General features: G+C 40.7%; 1 protein-coding gene across 2 annotated transcripts in view; it reads right to left on the reverse strand.

Annotated features, from left to right (window-relative positions):
- BEND4 (BEN domain containing 4) overlaps positions 1-21,459 on the reverse strand; it is a 31,635-nt gene continuing 10,176 nt past the window's right edge. The window contains exons 3-5 of one of the 2 annotated variants that reach the window (XM_040065813.1): positions 10,436-10,527; positions 6,948-7,188; positions 1-3,759 (exon numbers count right to left, since the gene is read on the reverse strand). In XM_040065813.1, the coding sequence (XP_039921747.1) occupies positions 3,542-3,759; positions 6,948-7,188; positions 10,436-10,527 (551 nt within the window). In that variant the 3' untranslated portion in view covers positions 1-3,541. The remainder of the gene's footprint in view (positions 3,760-6,947; positions 7,189-10,435; positions 10,528-21,459) is intronic. The other variant, XM_040065814.2, reaches the window with a different exon arrangement.

Here is a 21,459-nt window from a genome sequence, read left to right on the forward strand (position 1 = left end):
TTAACCAGAGACTAACTTTTATTGTGCATTTTTATGCAACAGAACAAATGGAACTGGAGGTATGTAGTAATAAAACCAATATTCAAATTAGAATTAACACCTGGAATAGTAAACCGTAGGTAACAAATGCCTTTATAATTAAAAAATATTGACTGTTTAAAAAATTCTCTAAGATTTTATATTCTTTAAAAGAAATGTGTGTTGCCACATAGAAAACAATTCACACATCCTATAGAAATTGTCACAAAAACCTTACTAGTCTATATTACACTATGCACTTTTCTTTTGTACAATATCTGATAAAGGTCTATCCCTAGCCTGTACTTACTCTACACAGTACAATCATCATAAGAAAGTATTCATTGAATTAACTACACCATAACAATAAAAATATCAGGATTAATGTTTGTTTTTTTTTTTTTTAAATCACAGTTTCTCCACAAATATTTGTCATAGAAAATATACCGAAGGCATGTTGGCACAGATGGGCGTGCGGTGCTGCTACACAAAGTTTGAGAGAAGGCAGATACATAAATGACAGTAAGATTAAAGCACATGGAAGGATAAGACAAGAATCTCTATCCTCCTGGGACTTTCTGGAGTGACATGATAGATAGCAGTTTCCTTCTGTCGCTGGGAAGGGATGTGCTGGCTTATAAAGCACACTGCCTAACTATGGATATCTGCAAGGGCTTATGTGCTATCTATTATTTCAGGTCCCATATCTAATACATTGCAGCTATTTAGATGCTTATGAATTTATAACACCTAATGAACAAATCAACTGAAATAAGTTGTTGTGCAAGGTTTGGGATTTTTAAAATTAAATGTGTGGGTCAAGTGGCCGTGATGGCAATTAAAAACAGACAACTGACAAAAAGTTTTTATACTCTTGTTATTTTAAAACCAAACGTGAACGAAAACATGAGCTGGTGGCTGTTAATGCCTGTCTGTGACCATGAATCATGTCACTGTCCAGTGCACATAAGCAATTGAGGACAAAATTTTGTTCATAAAGAAAGGTCCAAACCTGCAAAGCCATTTCCACTGCCAAAGTGGCTTTCAGGATGAAATTATACTTTTGGTTATTTTGCACAATGAGAGTAGAGGATAGTGAGTGGTTCCAGGATGCTGGCTATGCTTTTTGCACTAAAAATAAAGCTAGGCTTACTAGTTATTTCAGCAAATCTTTCAGTTATTAAGTGAGAGGTCTGTCTAGTTCAGTAACTCTGTTCTGCAACTGTTAAAAAGTGTTTATATTTTAAACATCATACAATTAAGCATCTGAAAGGAAACCATCACAATGTTTACAAAAATACAGCATGATACATATCGCTGTGGACAAATTTACAGTATAATGTTGACTCACACGTTCTGACATGTTTTACCAAATAGTTCTGGCATGTGTCACCACATTAAACACAGACCAGCAAGACTTACACCATCTGAGCAATGTAACATCTTCTATTATAGTTCTTTTTAAAAAAGTGTAAGTTCAACACCGAAAAGCTACTATAGGATATCTGTACTGTGACATTTCTATACACTGAATTTCTCCTCCAGAGGCCACCGTGTGGTGTGACCGCTCCAAAAAAAGTCACCTCCTGCCTGTAATGAAGGAATGCCGTTCTAAACCCCATGGTCTAGTGAGGTCCTGCGTGACTAAACTGCTAGTCGGCTTTTAGAAAACAAATTAATTATTTTGGGGCCAGGGAGTGCCTTTCAGCCCCCTTTCAAAAAAATCACCAAAATTACAGTGAACCGAGAGGTATGGGACATTTGAGGGCCTAAAGCATACGGGGACTGAGCAAGGCCCTCTCTATGGCAGCGCACGGCGAGCCCGTGTCCCGAGATGCCCCGTGGGCCAGGAGAGACCGGTCACAGCCACGGGCAAAGGCAAAGGGGAGGCAGAGGGCAGGAAGGAGCTCCCGTGTGCAGGAGCTGAGCTTGGAGAGGCTGTGGCCAGGCCGGGCCTCGAGGAGCGCTGCACCCCAGAAAGCTGGGCCCTTCCTCCCTGGACCCTTCCTGGTCCCTGAGGAAGGGCCCAGGTGCCTCCTGCCTTGCCCTGTGCATGGGGAGAAGGGCAGGAAGGGCAGGAGAAGGGTAAAAGGAGCCATTAGTAGCTATGCTTGTGGCTTGCACAAGGCGGTGAGGAAAGCTGGGGAGTAGGAGAGACACGTTCAGGAGAGTCAACGCCGATGAGGTAGCACTAAGGATGGTCAAAAGTGAAGTGAGCTTTCTTTCCAAAAAACAGTTCCCTGTACCTGCCAGTGGGGAAATGTTGCCTCGGGAAGTGCTGGCTCAGGCTGTGGAGGATGCCAACACTGGCCTGAGTGAGCACACAAAGGCAAGGAGATTGGAAACACCCTGATGTGGAAAGGAAAGGGCATTAATTTCTTTGGCATTGAGTATTTCTGGCGTGGATCAATTTAGAGAGACAACAGACTCCTAAACATTTAAAATTGAACTTTTTTTGTGGATTGACTTTTGTTTTTAAAGCTAGTATCTGCTTCCAGTGTCATGCACCATTGTGAATTCTGCTCCAACAGCTCTTTTCTTACGGCTCTGAATCCCATATCTACTTACTACAGAACACTAAACCAGGCTCTTCTTGCCCAACCCCTCCCTGAATGCAACACTGAGCAAAAACAGCACATTGCCTTGCCTCTTTCAAGGAATGGATGTAAAACACAAATGAAAGTGAAAACAAGAAAAGGCAATTTAAAGCCTCTAAAGCTACATAATATGGCTGAGGAATAGGAACAGACAAAGGAAAATCTGTCTTCTGAAATGGCAATTTGTTTTTAGCAATCTTGTTTTAATGAAAACTGTCATGATCAACTCTAATCCTCTAGAAATCTAGATAAACATACTGTCTATCTGATATACAATGCAATTTTTATCTGTTAGAAGTGTCTGTTATTGTTCTGGGTCTTTGAAGGATTCTGCTGTTGATGAGTGCTGCTGTTTTACTCGGGAAGCTTAATTTCCTGACAGAGTCGGCTAAGAAAGTCCCTGGATTTTCTATCTTGTGTGGTTATTTTAAGGTAGCATTTATAATTATGTCCTTTTCTGTTAGGGGAAACCTACGGGAAACCACTTCTTTATTCCGTTGTAAGTGTGCAGACTTGTACTTAAATCTTCTAGTCAGGGAAAGCAAATAGCACCTAGCTGTTCCGAGTCCAGGCCTGGGATTGTTATCAATAGGCTGAAGAGATAGTCGCTGCTGTTCCTTTTGACATTTTTATAGTTTTTAAATGACCTTTCCTCTACAACTGGATGAAATGAACTGCACATTCCCTTTGAGTGTGCTATGAAAGGTTTGGAAATAATAGGCACTGAGAAGTCCCATAAAGCAGGTCTTGAAATGGATTTCTTCCTGTTAACCGGGATATGGTAAGATGAAGAAGCTGAAATGTATGCAGTATGTGTTCAAACATGCTTTGGACTCCTAAATGACAGCAGGGTTAAGTACGTTTAACAAACAGTCTCTCCTAAATTAAGTGGTTGCTACTGCTGTATGATGTGGTTCTCACTGCCATCAATCTCCAGATCCGTCCTGCATACCTCTATTGAAGACTTCATCCTGTGATCCCGGGTGCTCAGTCCCTTCGTAATACGAGTGGCCGTTGTGAAGGAAAGTCCCCACGGCGCGGCCCTGGCGCGCGTGTCCCACCGCATCGCTGAACACCTTGTTTATCTGCTCTTCAGATGGCATCCACCAGTCGGGGTTGGAGGTACAATGCATCCTAATGAACTCTGCAGGAAAACACGCAAGGATAAAAAGCAACTTGTCTTTGCAGCATCTAGAATTGCCCAGGTGTCGAAAGCTCATGGGAAATAAGAAAGGAGGTATTGCTGCTCTACTTAAGCAGAAGTAAAGCCTTATGGGGGATGCCATGATAATGCCACTTGGACCTATTTTATTTCTGCACAAGTGTGTTTTTCCACATGCAGTGTATGTTGTTATACCTGAGCTATCTAGGTGACTCATGGGACCTGGTTATAAAATCCTTTCTCGTGGAAATACAAAGAACTAATTTGAAGTGAAGGTTGTGATTCAGCATGTGCAATGCGTGTGGAAGCTAACGTGAGCTAGAACATATTTCACTAGAAACCTGTTGGTAGCTACACCTCAAGGTGATTGCCGTTGGATCTTTCTGACCTCCCTCTGCTGGCTCTTTCAGCACCTGCAGCCTGCTGGAAAATGTCACTGCCAAGATTTCAGTTTGGTGCTCCTGTCTGTTTGGGTTCTACTATTTTCATCTCCCTGTATTTTCCACCTATTTTTTTCAGATTTGGCCTTAGAAATAACTAAGTGAGATCAGAGGGCTGATTTGGGGAGCCTTGCAATAGTTTTCAATGCAGGAGAAAATGAATTGTACAGCACGCATTTTAGCTATTTAAATAGCTGCTGCTGCCACGTACAGCTATTTGTATGTGATGATTAAATTTTTTATACTTTTTTTTTTCAGATTCTTTGATGTGCTATATGATAGATTTGCAGAAGGTGCCCTGCCAATTCTGGGGTTGCAACTGCTAGACATAGCTCAAATAGGTGTATTTGAATTTTGAAACATCCAAATACAATTTTAAATGTGAGGGCATCTTATTAGAGATATTGGAGCACTGTACCTCATCTAGAAACTGAGCTGCTTACTTATTCTGTAACATTAGTTATTCCCTCATGCAGCATTGTGTGTCCCAGGATATTTTTAAATTCTATTTTCTACTGTTGACAAGCCAACAGCACAATAAGTGGTGTAAGGTAACTTCATTACTGTCACCACATCTCCAGACAGGGAATGCTGTGCTTTTACACGAGTTCCCGTGCCTGCAAGGTATCTCATCTGTTGGACAATTAGGATGTGATTTTTGCATAGCTCCTCCAGCAGTGTGTCTGCAAAAGTGATAGCAATCTCTGTTTTAAATTCATTTCCCTGGAAATCCACACAGGCAACAGTAATTCCTACCTAGTTATGTTCATATGTGCCTCCACAGACTCGTCTTTTTCTCAGAGAAATGGCTACCACGTAAAGAAGTAATGCTATAATATAAGTGTGCCAGGATGTTTTAAAACTGGTTCCAGACACCAGTCAGTTGTAGGAATATATTAAAAATGTTTATATATATTTAAACTCTGAGTGCAGACAGAGAACCAATTTGCACTCCCTGCTATGGTGGAAAGGCATAATTAGCTGCATTCAGAATTAGCCAGACACTTGTTGCCTTGGCTTGCAAATGAGCAGGAGCAGGAGCTAGTGGCCAACTCCTAGCATTGGAGAAAGTTGTCATGTTCCCACCTACACATGAAAGCTCAAAGGGAGAGCTGCCTACTCTGCTTTCTTAGCTGGTCATTACATACTGCATGTTTTGGCTTCCTCTTCAAGCTTCTGAAAATTAAAGAAACTACCCTTTCTCCCAAGGAGTGGTCCCCACATTCTGTGCGTCCAGGACCTCAGAAAAGAGAGTGGCCACAAGCAAAATTCCATGTGCAGGTGAGTTTACTTTTAGTCTTGGGAAGCCGGTGAGAGAAAGGGGAAGAAAAGGGTATCAACACTGAGCTTGTAAGTAGATTATTAGATGATACTTCAAGTAATTTAGTAAATGCTAAAGTACTTGTATCCAGCCTTCATTTTCCAGGAGAACTTCTGGGCCCCTGAACCTCTCTCTAGACCTCTGCACCATGGTGTGTGATGAACTTGCCCTTCAATTTAGTGCTGACAGAGTTCCGATAGAATATTATACTGCAGGCTAAAAGATTATTTTGTAGTACAAAAAGAGATTATTTGCCTAATTTGTCTGTATGTAAAATTTGAGTACATTACCCGTTTACATCAAGGTAAACTAACCACAACTCTAACCTACTTAGCCTTGTTGGATTCTTGTACCCTAAATGGGAAGAGGCCCATATATCTGACGTGTATAGCCACTTTGGACTCCAGTTGAATGAGTGAAGATATTTTTATCACTGCCTGACCACAATATAGCTTTTTACATTGAATTGATTAGTAATACATTCTTGAGGTTAATTCAATCAAAATTTCATGTATCTGCTCAAAAAATACACTATAAAGTTAACTGTGAGTTAATTAAAGAAATAATAAGCATATGCACTTATACAATGCAGATGTTGATACTAAAAGCATATTTTTACTTCAGCTTTAAAAAGTCCTGTTTTGTATGTTTATAATAAAAGCTTGGTACCAGCCTTTCCAAACAATTTTGGGAAACCAAAGCACACAACATCCTTTTCAGTCTGCACCCTTTCTGTGCAATATCCTCACTCTCTGACATGGTGAAATGCTTGCAAAATTCCACTCCCTTTCCTGGCTAAACATGGGGGAAAGTTGTTCCCTAATATTTTCAGGTAATGTTGCATCACTACTCCAAAAATAAGTTAAATTCTTGACAACGTGCTTGTGTACACTTGTAGGTAACTGACATGCAGGTGTTCTTGACCCTAGGAGATATTTTCCAACTCATCCTGAAACTCAGCTTCTAACCCCAATGATGCACTGTGCTCTTGTGCATCATATCCTTACTAGACATCAGACTGTAACTATTCCTTAGGTTAGTTTTGTTGTGTATCGGTGTTAACAAATGACCTGAGTTTATTATAACAGGGTGTAATCAGCATTGTCTGGTTTTGCTTCACTGCTTTTTAAAGTGTATTAGTGTCATGTGCCCTCGCATTTGTCTCCTCTCTTAAATAAGAGGCCTTGTTTTTTCTCATCAAAAACACTCAAACCACATATATTATACATGCATACATACTTGCTTGTATGTATGTATGAAAAGAAAGTGGAGGGTTTCTGGGTGCTCGTCACCTGCCTGTGAAACCCCTTCTAGTTCTGCAACAGTCAGCCAAAAGCTTCTACTGAGCCAGAGCCAATGTGGTGAAATGAGATCACATATGGTGGACACTGAGCGAAAAGATGCAGTACCTCTGAGACATGTTACTTTAACTGGATCCAGAGGACGTCTTTCAGGACCTGTCTCTCCTGACTGCACTGACCTTTTCCTTTTTCCAAGGCCGCATGAGTACTTAAGCTCATCGGTTGTGAAAACAAATCTGATGAGATAGCGAAGGAGCCGTCGTCCATCTTTCTTGGAAGAATTTACAGCCTCATCCCACTGTTTACTAGTGATGTAGACAGGGTAGTTGTTCAGCAACTGCTTACTCCCCTGAAAAAGTGAAATATTTCTGTTGCTTATCTTACAAGGCAAATAAGTGAAGATGTTGGTTGCAATAAAAGATAGGTTTTTAACTATCCACAATACTGGCAGTGAAACACAACCCAAAGTGAACACATAATTGCTCTTACAGAGAACGAGTACTTCTAAAATTACATTTCCATTTCCTAGAACTCAAGAGTCAAGATTCAAGAACTCAAGGGTGGGGTACAATAAATACGTTTTGAAAGGTGAAGCTATTGATGATAATTTCCACTTTCACAAGCAGGTTAAAAAGAGTTAAGAATCAGCAACTGGGCACACTATTTAAGTGTAATGTTTCTTCTTAATATGGTAAAATGCATAAAAAGGGTCTTTGAAGAGCGTGATCAAATGGATCACTTCATCACAGCTGATAGTTTCCTTCAGAGGTGACTCTTTTGGTCTATTTTTGTAATAAATTTATTACTTCTGTAGAACACACCTGAAACTTGACAGCAATTATGTTACTGTGAAAAATGTAAAGAAAATAAATAAAGGAACTATGAAAACTAAAAGCTTCATTATTATTAATGAATGCTGTATTAACTCAAATTATAGCTTTAAAGAAATGCCACTGTGTCAGCTGGAAAGAAATTCTGCTTTTAACCTTCATAATTTGTGTGTTTCAATATCCCAACATTAAATGAATGCTGTGGGACTAATTATGGGGATTCCTGTAATCCACACACATTGTAAGCCCTCTTAAGTCAATTGGACCTAAACTGTATTTAATTCTTGTTGCCCATAAAATGCTATAGTTCAGGTTTACCCAATTAATGTAAGATGGTACTGTTAACATACTTGAAATAATTGAAGTACACAATAAAAACCCAAACCACACCCTCCCAGAGACTCATTCACTATTACAGCTGCACCTCTTTATCAAAGCACAGAAGCCTAGAAGCCCAGTTAGTGAACTCTTTGTGCAGCCCTCAGGTTTGACAGGAGCTTGCAGTGAACTAGAGAAACACAGGTGTGATGCTCAGAGAGGCACTCAGCCACATGCCACACTTGTGGGCAACTGCTGCAAAGCTCTCACTTCCAGGCCTTTGATATCTGAAAACTATTTTAAGGACTACCCTTGCCTTCTTTCATATATTTATTATAGCATCTTGGGAGACAGCTTGAGAGCATATTTGAAGTTTTTCCTCAGGTATTTGCTTTTAATTTTTTTGCAAGTTTGATAAATATATGGGAGACTGAATTTAGTAAAGACTGTGCTGAGATTATCATTAGATAATCTGTATGATCTGAGTTTCACACCACTTCCCAGTGGGGTTAGCATCACTGTTGCTTGTATGCCTTGCTGCAAGCTGCTGGCCAAGACAGCTATGGACAAACCCAAAGCACTCCAAAGGATGCCAAAATGTAAGGGAAGAGATGGGCTTTGTCTGTCTGAGGGGCCACCCCCCCCAACACCTCAACACTTCACTCACTTCCCTGTGGCTGTAAATTCAAGCTTGTAACTCCTAAGAGAAAAACCTTCACCTACAGTCTAGCCCTGTTATAATTTGGGGCTTTTTCTTTGCACTTCATAATCTCCTCACATCACTGCAAACAAGTCAGAATCAATTCCTGCCCCTCCATTCATGGCACAGGCAGATGCTTTAGTTTTTGCCCAGTACATGAACCCCTGGGAAGCCACTAGTAAGTCTGAAGAGCTCTGCCATGGAAGAACATTACAAGCCATCCAGTCCAGCTCCTTGTCCTCTTCCAACACTGTGAAAGAGCTGGGAAAGGAAGAAGAGAAGAGGGGCAGCATGGAAAGTTCTCTGGAGGTAATATACTCGAAAATGCTGAAGTAATTGTGACCACTCTGTTCCACTTCATCAGTACAAAGGACCACGTGATCCTCATGATGGTACTTAATTTTTTTTTCAGCAGCTAGCTTTACATCCCTTTTATATAAAGTAAGTTGTTTTTCTACCTTAGATTTCTGAAACCAGTTTTGGTTTTTTTTTTTTCCCCTGTTAAAAAACCCTTTAGTGAAGCAATGACCATTCTTACTGATACCACTGCAAAGTATAAGCTGCAGGTAACTGCAGGTACTGCCTTGCTTTCAAGCCCTGTCAGGCCTGGCTTGTGCAGTGCAAGCCCATAATGGCACAGGGTAAAGCTCCAGGCTTCCTCAAATGCCTTAAGGACAGATGCTCATGTGTGATTTTGCTAAGCAGCAAGCTATCCTAGAAGCTATTCTGTGATTATATATAAAGCACTGATGAAAATAGGGTGCAGAAAGGCCCAGCATCTAGATTTCATGAGAGCTCACATTGCTATTAACTGAGCAGAGGGTAATAAATTTTGCGTAACTCCTCAGCCTCAATTTTATAACGTTTCTCTCTTTTTTCCCCTGAAATGTAGGATATTTTTCCTCATTCTTCTCCAAGGCATGATATAGTGTTATGCTACTCTGTTAAACAATTACTGGATTCCTGCTACAGATACAATTTCATTGCTTCCTCAGAAAGTAAAGCACTTCTGGGCAAAACATTCTCGGTAAATATATGATGTGGTTTGGTGTGTCCAGCAGTCATTAAACTAAAACAAACATAAAACCTCCCAGAAATGAAATAAGCAGACTCTGAAGGAAGAACCAAAATACAAATGATCTCTGCCTGTATTTGTAAATGATTAAATTTATGAATAAAAGATAAATATCTATGTGTTTAATTGAATAAAAAATTCTGTCACACTATGACAAGCTATTCCGTGTGAGACATTACAGAACAGCCTCAGTTTTTACAGTACTTGAAAATTTTAGTTAAGCAAAAGAGCATTTAAAAAGGAAAATGAATCCTTGGAATATACTTGAATGATAAGAGCTAGTGATAAGTATAAATATGTATATATCAATCTGCACAGGACAAAACTGAATGGAGGAGCGAAGTGGTACACACCCCGAACCGCTGTGTGCCATGTGCAGCCACTCTCAGCCACCAGCTACAGCTGCCACCAGGCTAGCCCTAGCCTAAATTCTACCCACAAATACGGTGTTTCTGGAGAAAGAGGAGAGAAAAACTACCCAAAGCAAACACTCAGTAAAGTCATTCTAGATTATACTAATGATGTGTTTCCTCCATTTAGGGGATTACTGTACTTAAGAATGACAGTTTTTAACACTTTTTTTACTACTAAATGCCTACTAATTTATTTGGCTGCATGTTTGTAATGAATTATCAAGCATAAAGAGATGTGGCTTGTTTTCACAGTACACTACCTCGGTTGGATGGTCTGTTGGCTGTGGTACCATAAGCTGGTTGTGATGCTGAAGTACGGTCTTCAAATAATCTAAAACCGTCTGGCAGGGCACTGCATGAAACAAATAGCAATTACTGTATATTAGCTATAAAGCACAAAAATAGAAGAACAATATTAAATCAAGCAGTGTTTCTTAGTATCTGTTTTCTATGTCTGTGAGATTTATTTCAAATAGGAAATACTTATCATTTTGATTTGTGCGGATATTTCATTTAATAAATGTACAAGTATTGCATTCCCTATACTGAGACCTCTGAAATTACTTTTATTTTATGCCCACTGGTTTTCAAAGGGTTTTTTTCCCCGAGTCTGAAATTATAATTACTACAAATACAAATTAGGTCAGCAGTAATGATAATAAGAAAAAAAAATCTGTAAATACTGTAAAAATCCCAACCCATACAAATGCATACCCTAAATAATGCATTGATTACCATGTAAATATGCTCAAATGTTTTTCAAACTGCAGTTTGATTAAATACACTAAAGAGATTCAATGACTCGTATACTTTAATTTCTACTCCCTCGCTCCTCCCAAATTTGTAACAAAACTAAGTGTTAGGCAAATTGCTTTATTTCTCTTTGCCCTCGTCCTCCCCCCTTTCCATTCCCATCACTCTCATCCATTTCAGTAGTGGTACCAACATTCTATTCCCTTCTGTTGAGGTGATAGGTTAATTAGGGATGATTCAATTACGGGTCTCTCTTAAGCAGATGCTGCCACATCCCTGATTAACTCTGGAGTATTTTTGAAATACAGCTCTTTTCTCCTGAGCCTGAAACACCATTGGAGAATTTAGCAGATATTAATCCAACATTACAACTGACTTGTGCAAGACTGAATAAGCATAGTTTTTAAGGTACCTTATGACTGTCACATCTTGCATGGGTTGTTTTTGTAAAGTATTCAGATGTAATCATAGCTTCAGCTCAAAACCCAGAAGAAATATTTGCGTTCATTTTTTCTTTATTACTATTTCTTGGCATGTTACTATTTCTTTATACCTGAGAAAATGTGGTGTTCTGGGCTTTATCTGAAAGCAAACACTGAAATATCCGAGGATGTCTGAAGGTAGGATTTATGGGTATTTTGCCCTCTTTCGTTGGCATTCGCACCACACAGCTACTACACCCCTGTCTGGGCAGCCAGGGTGCAGAACAAAATTACTCCGAGCAAAATAGATCTTTTACTGTGGGATAAGAGGAGTTTCATCCAGCAGCCTACATACAAAGTCATGCAAAGTGCCCGATATGATGAATAAATTCCTACGTTACTGCACCCCACATTGAGTTCTCTATAAAGACAACCCATCACTGTATTTGCTCCTTCTTCTGTTTTTTCACACAGTAAGTAACCTCACTGCAGGCTATCCAAGGATGTCTTTACCCATGTTCTTCCAAGGGGAAGGGGCTCAAGCAGCAGACAACAGGAAATTACTTAACCTGTTGTGTTCCCATGCTGCTGATAAAATGCCTTCTCATTACCACTGAGAAATGTGGAAGTTCTAAAAGCTGGTCAAAGCTTGTAAAAACTTCTCATAAAAGCAGTAATGTTTTGAGCACAACACTGTATGATTTTTTTTTTTTTTATCATTGTAGTGACTGGAGAATGCTGATCACTTCTGACTTGAAAGCCATGACACAGCACAGTTTGCTGATGGTACAAATAACCTCAGCCTTTCAAACACCAGGTGCTACTTGCAAATCCAGACTAGTTGGGCTGCCATATTAACTGAAGCCTAGGAAAAACCACAGAGGGCAGCAAGAGGTGCAGTCAAAGCTTTGGGCTTGCTGCTGCATCCCTCTTATGGCTCTGCAGATATTCTCTTCACTGAGAACTGTTTCCTCCAAATCCTTCAGGAAACGTACCTTTGTAAGAGCCTGTGGGTCCCAGCTGGGAAGATGAATAATCATTTAAGTGTACTAGTTTATTTATTTTGTTTATATTTGATGTGGTTTCAACAGGGTTAACAAGGTCGTAGCCCCAAGGGCTGATACTCTGCACGCTTATGCAGGTATCCACTATCAGGAAGTCACCAACAGGGATTTGTTCTTACCGTGAGTAGTGGGAGAGATAGCCACATCATCGAGATAATACTTTTTATGACTTAGTAGAAAGCCTGTGGGGAGGCAAAAATTTTCCTGCTCATTATGGAAGAAGTTTCCACAGCCTTTCCTTTCTGAAGGTGCCGGCATCTCAAAATGGACACTGGAGATGGCAAAGTAGCCTGGCCTACAGAGAATGAAAAGGCAAGGTCTTTGCAGGAGCTAAAGGGCGAGGAGGAGGGCTTACAGGGAACCTGGTGTGCCAAGGAAGGATGGTCTGGCCAAGATGTTAGCCAGGACACATGTTGGAGGTGGCAGGCATGCTGTTATCGATCCAAGTTTAAGACTGTTGTTATTCTAGGTATCTGTATGTTGTAACAAGTGCTTATTCAGCACAGCTTGTCACAGTTTTCTCTGCAGAGAATCCTAATTTCTAATAAATAGTTGAACAGTGACTGTGGTGGTCACGCACTGTGCCAGTGACAAAATCCAGGCTATGATCTCTCAGCCTGAGCTGCCACACAGCACAGTGACTCCCTGGACTAAATCCTCCTGGCAACAGACAGCATCAGTGTGTAAAACACAGTAGAACTCAAGCAGTCATCTCCCAGCGATGCAGTTTCTACCCACAGGAACATAAACCTTATTCCAAGTCTGTATTTTTTTCCTTCAAACTGCGGTTTACAAAATTTTTGGAAAAGAAATGGAAAATGTCTATTACTTGCTACATAGTTGGTGGTAATTTCTCCCTCTTCTCTTTGCTAAACCCAACACTGGCCTTTCATAGGTGCTGGGCTCCTGCTAAAATCAGAATCCCTGCACCTACTTACATGTCTGTACAGCTGAAAGCCATGGGTCTTTTGGCCATGCTGTGCATCAATACCCAGGCAGAAAGTCACTGTGTCTTCCAAAAGCCTTTCCCAAGGCACATTTCCCAGGGACTGAAACCAAGCAGAGCAATGTTCTCTGTGCCTCAATACACAGAGACTGGCCAGGTCTGCCACCTCGCATCTTCCTCTCTCACAGCTACCTCTGCAGCACTTGCAAGCTGTAAGAAATGACTGTAAGCTTTCCCTCATGGATTAAAGTATTAAAAACATGGGCTGTGAACAGAAAAATCCCTCCAGAAATTCAGCTGCATCATGGCAGTTTTCCTGAATTTCCCTAATACAAATATATTTGTATTTTTAAATCATGTTTTGTAATATAATGTTATGTGACATCCTGAATATCTACAATACTCATCAACCAAACTTTTCATCTCATCAAAACCATAATTTGGCAAGATATTGCCTGGTACTAATGCCATTATTCTGGTTTAGCACTCCATTAATTGAAGCTGGCATCAGCTGTGCAATTAGTTTGTCTGGGCTCAGTATCAGGCTAATGAAACCACCATCATCCAGGACATCCCACGTCCTTTTAAAAAAAAAAAAAAATCTGATACTATTTCCATCTTTCAGTCTTCTGAAGCAGCCAAAATATTACAAAGCATAAAGAAAAATCACGGTCAGTTGTCCTTTCCATGTTTGGTATAGCTCCTGAAGTGAGTTGTCCAAACATCATGGTTTTGAAAACATGATGGTTTGGTAGCAGCTGCCTAGTGCCTTTGGTAAAACGTTGATGTGCACTTAGGGATGAAAAGCTGGGGTGCCCAAGCAGCTACTGCTCTTCAGCTGTTCCAGCATTGGGAGGCAGTTGGGAGGCAGCTGAGGCTGCAGCCCCACATGAAACTGCTGATAAATGTGTGACAACACCCAGAGTTACAACAGAAATGGAAATTATTTCTACGGGCTTACCATCATCATTATATTGGTGTGAATGCATCATGTTACCCTTCACAAGTACCAGAACAGAAATACTCAATGAGGAGTTCCATATTACTGATAAAATACATTTCCATCTGATAATGGTCCAATACTGTGTTTTTCCTTTATTGTGCCAGGAAAAGGAAGCCTTCTCTAGACAATGCTCCAGATTTAATTTTAATTATTTATCTGCCACTGATCCAAACTTCCGCTTTTTATGCATCACCATTAACTTCCCCTCTAATCTATTTGTTTCTAGCTGTTCTTTTACCTTCCCTCTAAACTGGTTTGTTTTGTAACCAACATTAAACTTTTCCTCCTAAGTAGTCTTTTGGGGCCTTCAGTAACAAGTTTTTAATGTTTCCCAATTATCACCCACTCTAGTCATTTTTCTTTTTAAACTTTTGCCTCCAATAATTGTTTCTAAGTTTTTATGAAGAGCCAAGAGCATCTCTAGTATTGGTCTGGGCTGAGTTTTTGCTCATTATAAATGTTACTGGGACACAATCACTTACATTGGTATCTGTCAAAATGAGAACTCTCATTTATCCTCCCAAAAAAGCAGCCTCCAGTGTAACACATTCCAGGGCTGTTTATACTGCCAAAGCACAGCACTGTGAAGAGATGCTTGGGCTTGCTGTAAATAAAGCACATCTCCAAGGTAAACAGTGTATCTCCAACCTCTCCTGCAGCATCAGACAGCCCCAGTGAGAAGGGACGGCTCACCCCCAGTTTGGCTGCGTGTCTCTCTGCAGTGGCCTCAGCCCCATAAGCAGACAGTAATAAATCTGGTTATTCTGTTCATTAATAAGAGTTTGTGCTCTGTGGCTGCCACTGGATAGTACTCCTCCTGGTGCTCCTCTGAAGATGAATCCCTTAGCACTCAAGACCATTTACCTCTGACTCACCAGCGAGGAGGAGAATTGGGCAGGGTGTGCACCTACATCCACCCTGCTCAGGCCAGCAGCTGTTAGCTCAGACTGGCTCAGCACTGCACTGTGTGAGCACCAGTGAGGAGGAGAATTGGGCAGGGTGTGCACCTACATCCACCCTGCTCAGGCCAGCAGCTGTTAGCTCAGACTGGCTCAGCACTGCACTGTGTGAGCACCAGTGAGGAGGAGAATTGGGCAGGGTGTGCACCTACATCCACCCCGCTCAGGCCAGCAGCTGTTAGCTCAGACTGGCTCAGCACTGCACTGTGTCCTCCTTCACTCGACCTTGAGCGAGGCTTCTCTCAGAGTTCATTGCAGGGCATTTCTAAATTGATGCTCGACTGTCAAAAAGATGTAACAAATGATAGGGAACGTGCTGACGAACCACAGGACTGTGTGAATTTCTTATAACATTAATGGAGATGCCTTGGCTGCCTAAGATTTCGACAAGTGTGCACGGCTCGGATTATTTTAGCTCACATGGTCATTTATTTCAATAGTCAGCTGAAAGCCAGCAAAAGCAGCATGAATGGTCCTCGAAGGCAAGTTGTTTGGGGTGTGATGAACTGGAAAAACAGCAAGGGGCAAGGAGCTTGGGGAGGTTAGGATCTGTGGAGGAACTGATTTCAGTGCTCAAGAGCCTACAAATATGGATATTTGTGACTAGATGGTAAAATAAAACCAGCACCCGTTTGTAGTGAAAGGATACAGCAGAAATCAAAAGAATTGACACTATATGTAGGAGAGTGGTAAAGATTTCCTAAGCTGACTTACATGACAGCTGAAAACAGGGAAGGGAGAAAAATTCAAGCAAATATCCCATTTACTTTAAAAATCTTTAAAAATCCCTCTCAGCTGTGTTTTCCAGGAAAATAATTTAATTTCTATAAATCTGCAACTGAAAAGCCATTGCACTTTTAATTTTCTTTTGCAATAGATTTCTTCCAGAAAAAAGAATGTTCCCCTCCCATGCACCCCTGGGATGTACACCTCCGCACAAACAACAGATTAAAAGAGATAAAACAAGCCAGCTGTGCATCTAATTTAAGTGATGCTGCCACATGCTCCTGCGGCTTTTATTTTTTTCTGTGCTCTTTCACTTTCCTTCTACTCATTAGAAGGAGCCTCTTCTTGTGATCCCATTCAGCAGTGAAGTCTTCCGTTCGGAAAGGACATCCTCTGTAAACCCCTCTACTGCATATTTCTACTGCTGTTAACTAGCAGAGAAACCAAGAAGTCCCCTGTGAGAAGGGAAAGCAGTTTGTGTCACTAAAAAACAAACGTTTACTTGAAAAGGCCAAACCAAAGTTGAGACCTGGGAGTTCACCCTTGACAGACTGAACTGCAGCTCCCCACAAAAACTCCCACTAGCTCCAGTTTTCCAAGAGGGCTGAGACACCTCATCTCCCAAATTCTTGTGGGTTTGTATTCAGAAACGCAGAGGAAACAGATAAAGCGAGCCCTGGTCTACTGCAATTACATGTTTCATTAAGTTTTTGTACTCAGGTTGGTTTAGCAAAGCTGTCAGCCCCAGCAGCAAGCAAAGCCATGCTACAAGTTCAAAGGGCTTCTTGTGGCAAGCACTGGGTGATCATGCTCGAGGCTCTCTCTTCTCACAGTACCTTCACACTTTGAAGCTGAACAGCAGAACAAGGCCACAGATCAGACCAAAACATCCAGAACATCAAGGAAAACCAAAGAAGTGGTTAAATGTGAACATCAAGAAAAAGGAAAAAAAAAAAAAAAAAAAAAAAAAAAAAAAAAAAAAAAAAAAAGACATGAAAAAGTGTTCATCATAACCCTTGATGAACAGAGCTTTATCTATACTCTGGCTGTGGTAGGCTCTTTGGAAACATGAGGCTCTGAAAGTATAAAGGAGACAGGATTTGTAGGGAAAAGTAATACTTTTTATTAGATCATCCAATAGTCAGGAAGAAGAGTCAAGCTTTGGGCATACAAAACCTCCTGGAAAACTTGTCTGACTTTTTCAATTACGATGATATGAACTCTACCTGCAAATCCCACTTTGTTTTGGCTGCTTCCAGCCACCATGAATGTAGTCTCTGTAGGTGACATTTGAGGGGGTTTTCCTCCCCCACTTCTCTACTATTTGCTGGAATATTTTCTGCTGCTGGGCTAACCTAGTAAGAATAACGATTGTATTTATCACACACTACTTCATTTACTTATTTATACCTTTTCACTACTTTCAGACTGGTTTATCCAAAACCATGCAGCAAAGCTGGGAGCACCAGGATGTTACAGTGTATTAATTTGGTTAATATTGTGTTTCATTTGATTTGTAATGTTTCCCCGGTTTCCCTTCGAAACTCTATCATGCGGTTTGCCCATTCTCGGCAGTGCCCATCCCCCCCACTGGAATGTAACCCAACTCTGTTCCACTCCCACCTTATCCCTGACTGGCAGTGGCTTGTCCCTGCCCCTGGGCCTGTCCCCTGGGAAAAAGCCCCGGCACGGGCGGGGCCTCGGGGACTCTGGCTCTGGCATGGACGGGAAAGGAGCTAAAACTAGTTCCTGGGCAAATAAAGTAACATTCCCCCACCCCCGAACAAGAGCAGGCTCTTTCCTTTTGCCATCAGCGGTCGTCTGGGTCCAATAAAGAAATACCACACCAGCAGGCAAACCCTAACTCATGATTATAGACCTTTGATTTAATCACCGTTCTCCCTTTCAGGTAAAAAGGTGTGAGAAAATCATGCTGATAATAATGAAGAACTGTTAAATGTCTTCATGGTTAAATCCACGTCTTGTATGCAGCTCCACAAATATGTCTTTAAATTCACTACTGGGAAAGTATCATAGCCACGGTAATTTCTATACAGAGGAAAGAAATTTGTAGGAGACACTCTTCTCCTCATGTGGATGGATTACTTCCTTTTGTTCTTAATGATCTCAAAACCTTAAAGAGCCAATGATAAGCTTGCCAAACTCCTTCCAGGAATTACTTAAAATTTAATTATTTTTCAAAAGTAGACAAGATAACACACTGAATGAAAATGCTTCTCTTCTGTTCAGTTGAATTGAAAACTGAAAATGTTTGGTTAATATTTTGCCCTATAAAAAAATTAAATTGGGGAAACTGGACAAGTTGAAAGAAGTTGCACTGCTTTAAACCCCGAGCATTGATATCCAAATTTTTCTTTATTTATTCTACAGCTGGAAAAATGAAGATTTCACACAAATTTGAGTATTATTTCAATAAAATGAAATGGGGTTTCTTTGAGCAAAAAAATCTACCCATCCAGCAATCAAAATTTATAGTATATTTTGCCCATGTAATCTTTTCTCTACTATGGTGATCTGCCAAAGACTGATGCTAGGCTACAGGCAAAAAGATCCTACAGAACTGAAGGGCTTCTACAGCAACAGGGCAGAGTCCTGAAAACTGAAAAATCTTATTTTCTGTGTCCACAAGCTACAGGAGGATTTGTCTTCTGTGATATTTGTTAAAAAAGAAGAAAAGCATCATTGCCTTTACATCTGCTGAGAAAACACTCTTCTTCGCGATGGCTCTTTGTGAGCCTTGCTTTGCAAAGCTAGAGGCAGAGATGTATAGAGGCAACTATTTTTAGATCGCAAACTCTCATGGATTTTAAAAGGGCTTTTGCATATGGAAAGTAAAAAAAAGAAATGCAAAGTATTTCAGGAGAAGGATAAAATGATTCGTATTATACAGCGGAAGGGAGGGGTTGGCGCTTTTATATTCTGCTGGTAGAGCTGCTAGTGGGAAGCACAGCGACTGTGGTGAGGGCATGGTGCACACTGCCACCACCCCACAGGGTCCCAGCCTCACCCAGCAGCTCTGCACTTGCTCCCCAGTGATGAGAAGAGAAACCACTATGTAAAAAAAATCCTGCCCTTTCTGTGGCTCGATGGAGACAGTACGGCCACCTTCATGCTCGTACAGCTGCTGCCTAGGTTGCCTCTCCACCACGCTCATCTCCTTCCCCGGCCCATCGGATGGCCTGCAGGAGGTGGATGAAGGTGCAGGGAAGAAAGTTTGTGCTCTGAGATTACTTTGATGTGATAGGTGGCGGCAGACAACACTGACACTCTGCAGAGGGTTTTCTGTCACCCTCCTGAGGCATACAACATTTTGATGGGCAAAAAACCAAAAAGGCTCAGAGAACAAGCTCCTGTTTACATACAGACCTGGGCATTTCAAGTCACAGAAGAATTTCTGCCAGCTTTTTCAGTAGAAGCTCACAGGAGCAAAATGAACACTGGAGACAAAAATAATTAGACATTGCCCTTAGTTGATTTTTAACTTTGCTCAGTGGTGGCTCTGTAACTGCCTAAGGATCTCGGTCCTACCATGTAGCAAAATCTGAGGGAGCTTCTGTGGCTCTTAACACTTCTGTAAACACATGGGTCACTTCAGATCTATTTGGATATGTCACCAGAAGGCAGCAGATGTATCTGATGATGATTTTATGTTGACAGATGAAGTCCTACCTCCTTGCACATTTTTTTGTTTGTCTGCTTCCTTTGATACACTGTTAACAAGGTGTTTCCTGACTCCTGGGGAGTGTAAAAGGACTGTGATTATGCATGTTTATCACTTTTAAAGGGAGATGAAGGGTAAGTATGATAACCCAGGTAAATACTTGCTGCTTAACCCAGCATTAATCCTAGCACAATACAAAGGGATTCAAATGACAAAGAACTGAAGAATATGAATATAATTAATTCCAGTCAAAATGGTCTTATGGAAAGTAGATCTTGCCAGACTAACCTGATTGTCATTCCTTGATAAGTGTGTAAATTTGCTTGAAAAAGTTCGGCTGAACAATATAAGATACCTAGACTCCTGAAGGGCACTTAACTTACTACCATTTTTGCTGATTGCAAAAGTAGCAACACTCAACACCAGCAGACCATACCATATATGTATTAGGAACCTACTACTGACATCTCAAATATTTGTCATTGCAGGAATCATCATTAATAGACATGTTTCTAGAAAGGCCCAACAAAGACTAACAACACCTTCAATACTATTCAACATTTCCAACCAGTATCGCAAAGTTAATTTAAAAACAATTAGAAAATTTCTGGATGGTATGGAAATTGACAGATCAGTAAACAGCGGGCAAGTGGGACAGTCAGAGCAATCTGGAACACTTAGTACATGAACACAGACAAATACAAAGTGTGTGTTTCTACGAGGAAATGTGCACAGAATGAAGAGCTCAGCTGCATAATCCACCAGGGAAACCATGGGTGCAAGCGAAGAATCTATCCACCTTTGATCAGGCTCATGGGAACATATTGCATGCATTTCCCGTGCCCAGATTTTAAAGAAATTAGCAGAAGGGGAGAAAGAAAACTGCAAAGAAAGATTCAAGTAATTTGAGGAGTTTCAAACAGTACTGTTTGCTTTGTTTATTTAAAATGGAAATTAAGTCAGATTTCAGTCTGTAAGTACCTTCAATCAGAAGAAGTACCAAGACCTATAGAGCACTTCATTTAGTGGAGCAAAGCATAAAAGTCAATGGCTCAAAGCTGATTTCAGGTAGTCAGGCAGGGAACAAGGCACATATTTCACCAGTGTAATTAAGCACTGGAACCAAGTGTCAGGTAAGAGATACAGCCACTGCTCACCAGAGACTGAAGGCCTTCTGAGATACTGCTTGAGTGAAATACAAGTTATGCAAGAATTACTGTGTTCAGTACCGGTGACTGAATGAAAGCTGTCATGCAGATAACATACCCTACATTTCTGGTCTTAAACACCTGAAGGTAGGACTCAACCTTCATATTACAATATTAAAATATTACAATAATAAAATATTACAGAGTTGAAGTATATACAATTCTCTTTGTAACGCAGTACCAGGTGATGTACTAACCACTGAAACTGAAACCAGTGAAGAGTACATGAGTTATGGTATCTCTATATTTTTGGGAGGGGTGAGGGAGTTACTCTAAATTTTGGGTTTTCTTTGCACAGAACAATGCTGCTTACAGGATTTGCCAGTATCTCCATGGACCAATGCACAAAAGAAAAACATGATGTGATATAAATAATGCATAGTACATAACTGATAGCTGGGGAGAAGAATTATGAAGACTACTCTTTGCATTTTGCTCAGATTTTACAATTGCTTCTACCTGTTGGGGCAGTAGTTACTGGTTACTGCCTTCTTCCTTTCTGCATAGTTAGCATCTTTGAA

This window comes from Hirundo rustica, chromosome 5, assembly GCF_015227805.2.
Source record: "Hirundo rustica isolate bHirRus1 chromosome 5, bHirRus1.pri.v3, whole genome shotgun sequence".
Taxonomy (NCBI): Eukaryota; Metazoa; Chordata; class Aves; order Passeriformes; family Hirundinidae; genus Hirundo; species Hirundo rustica.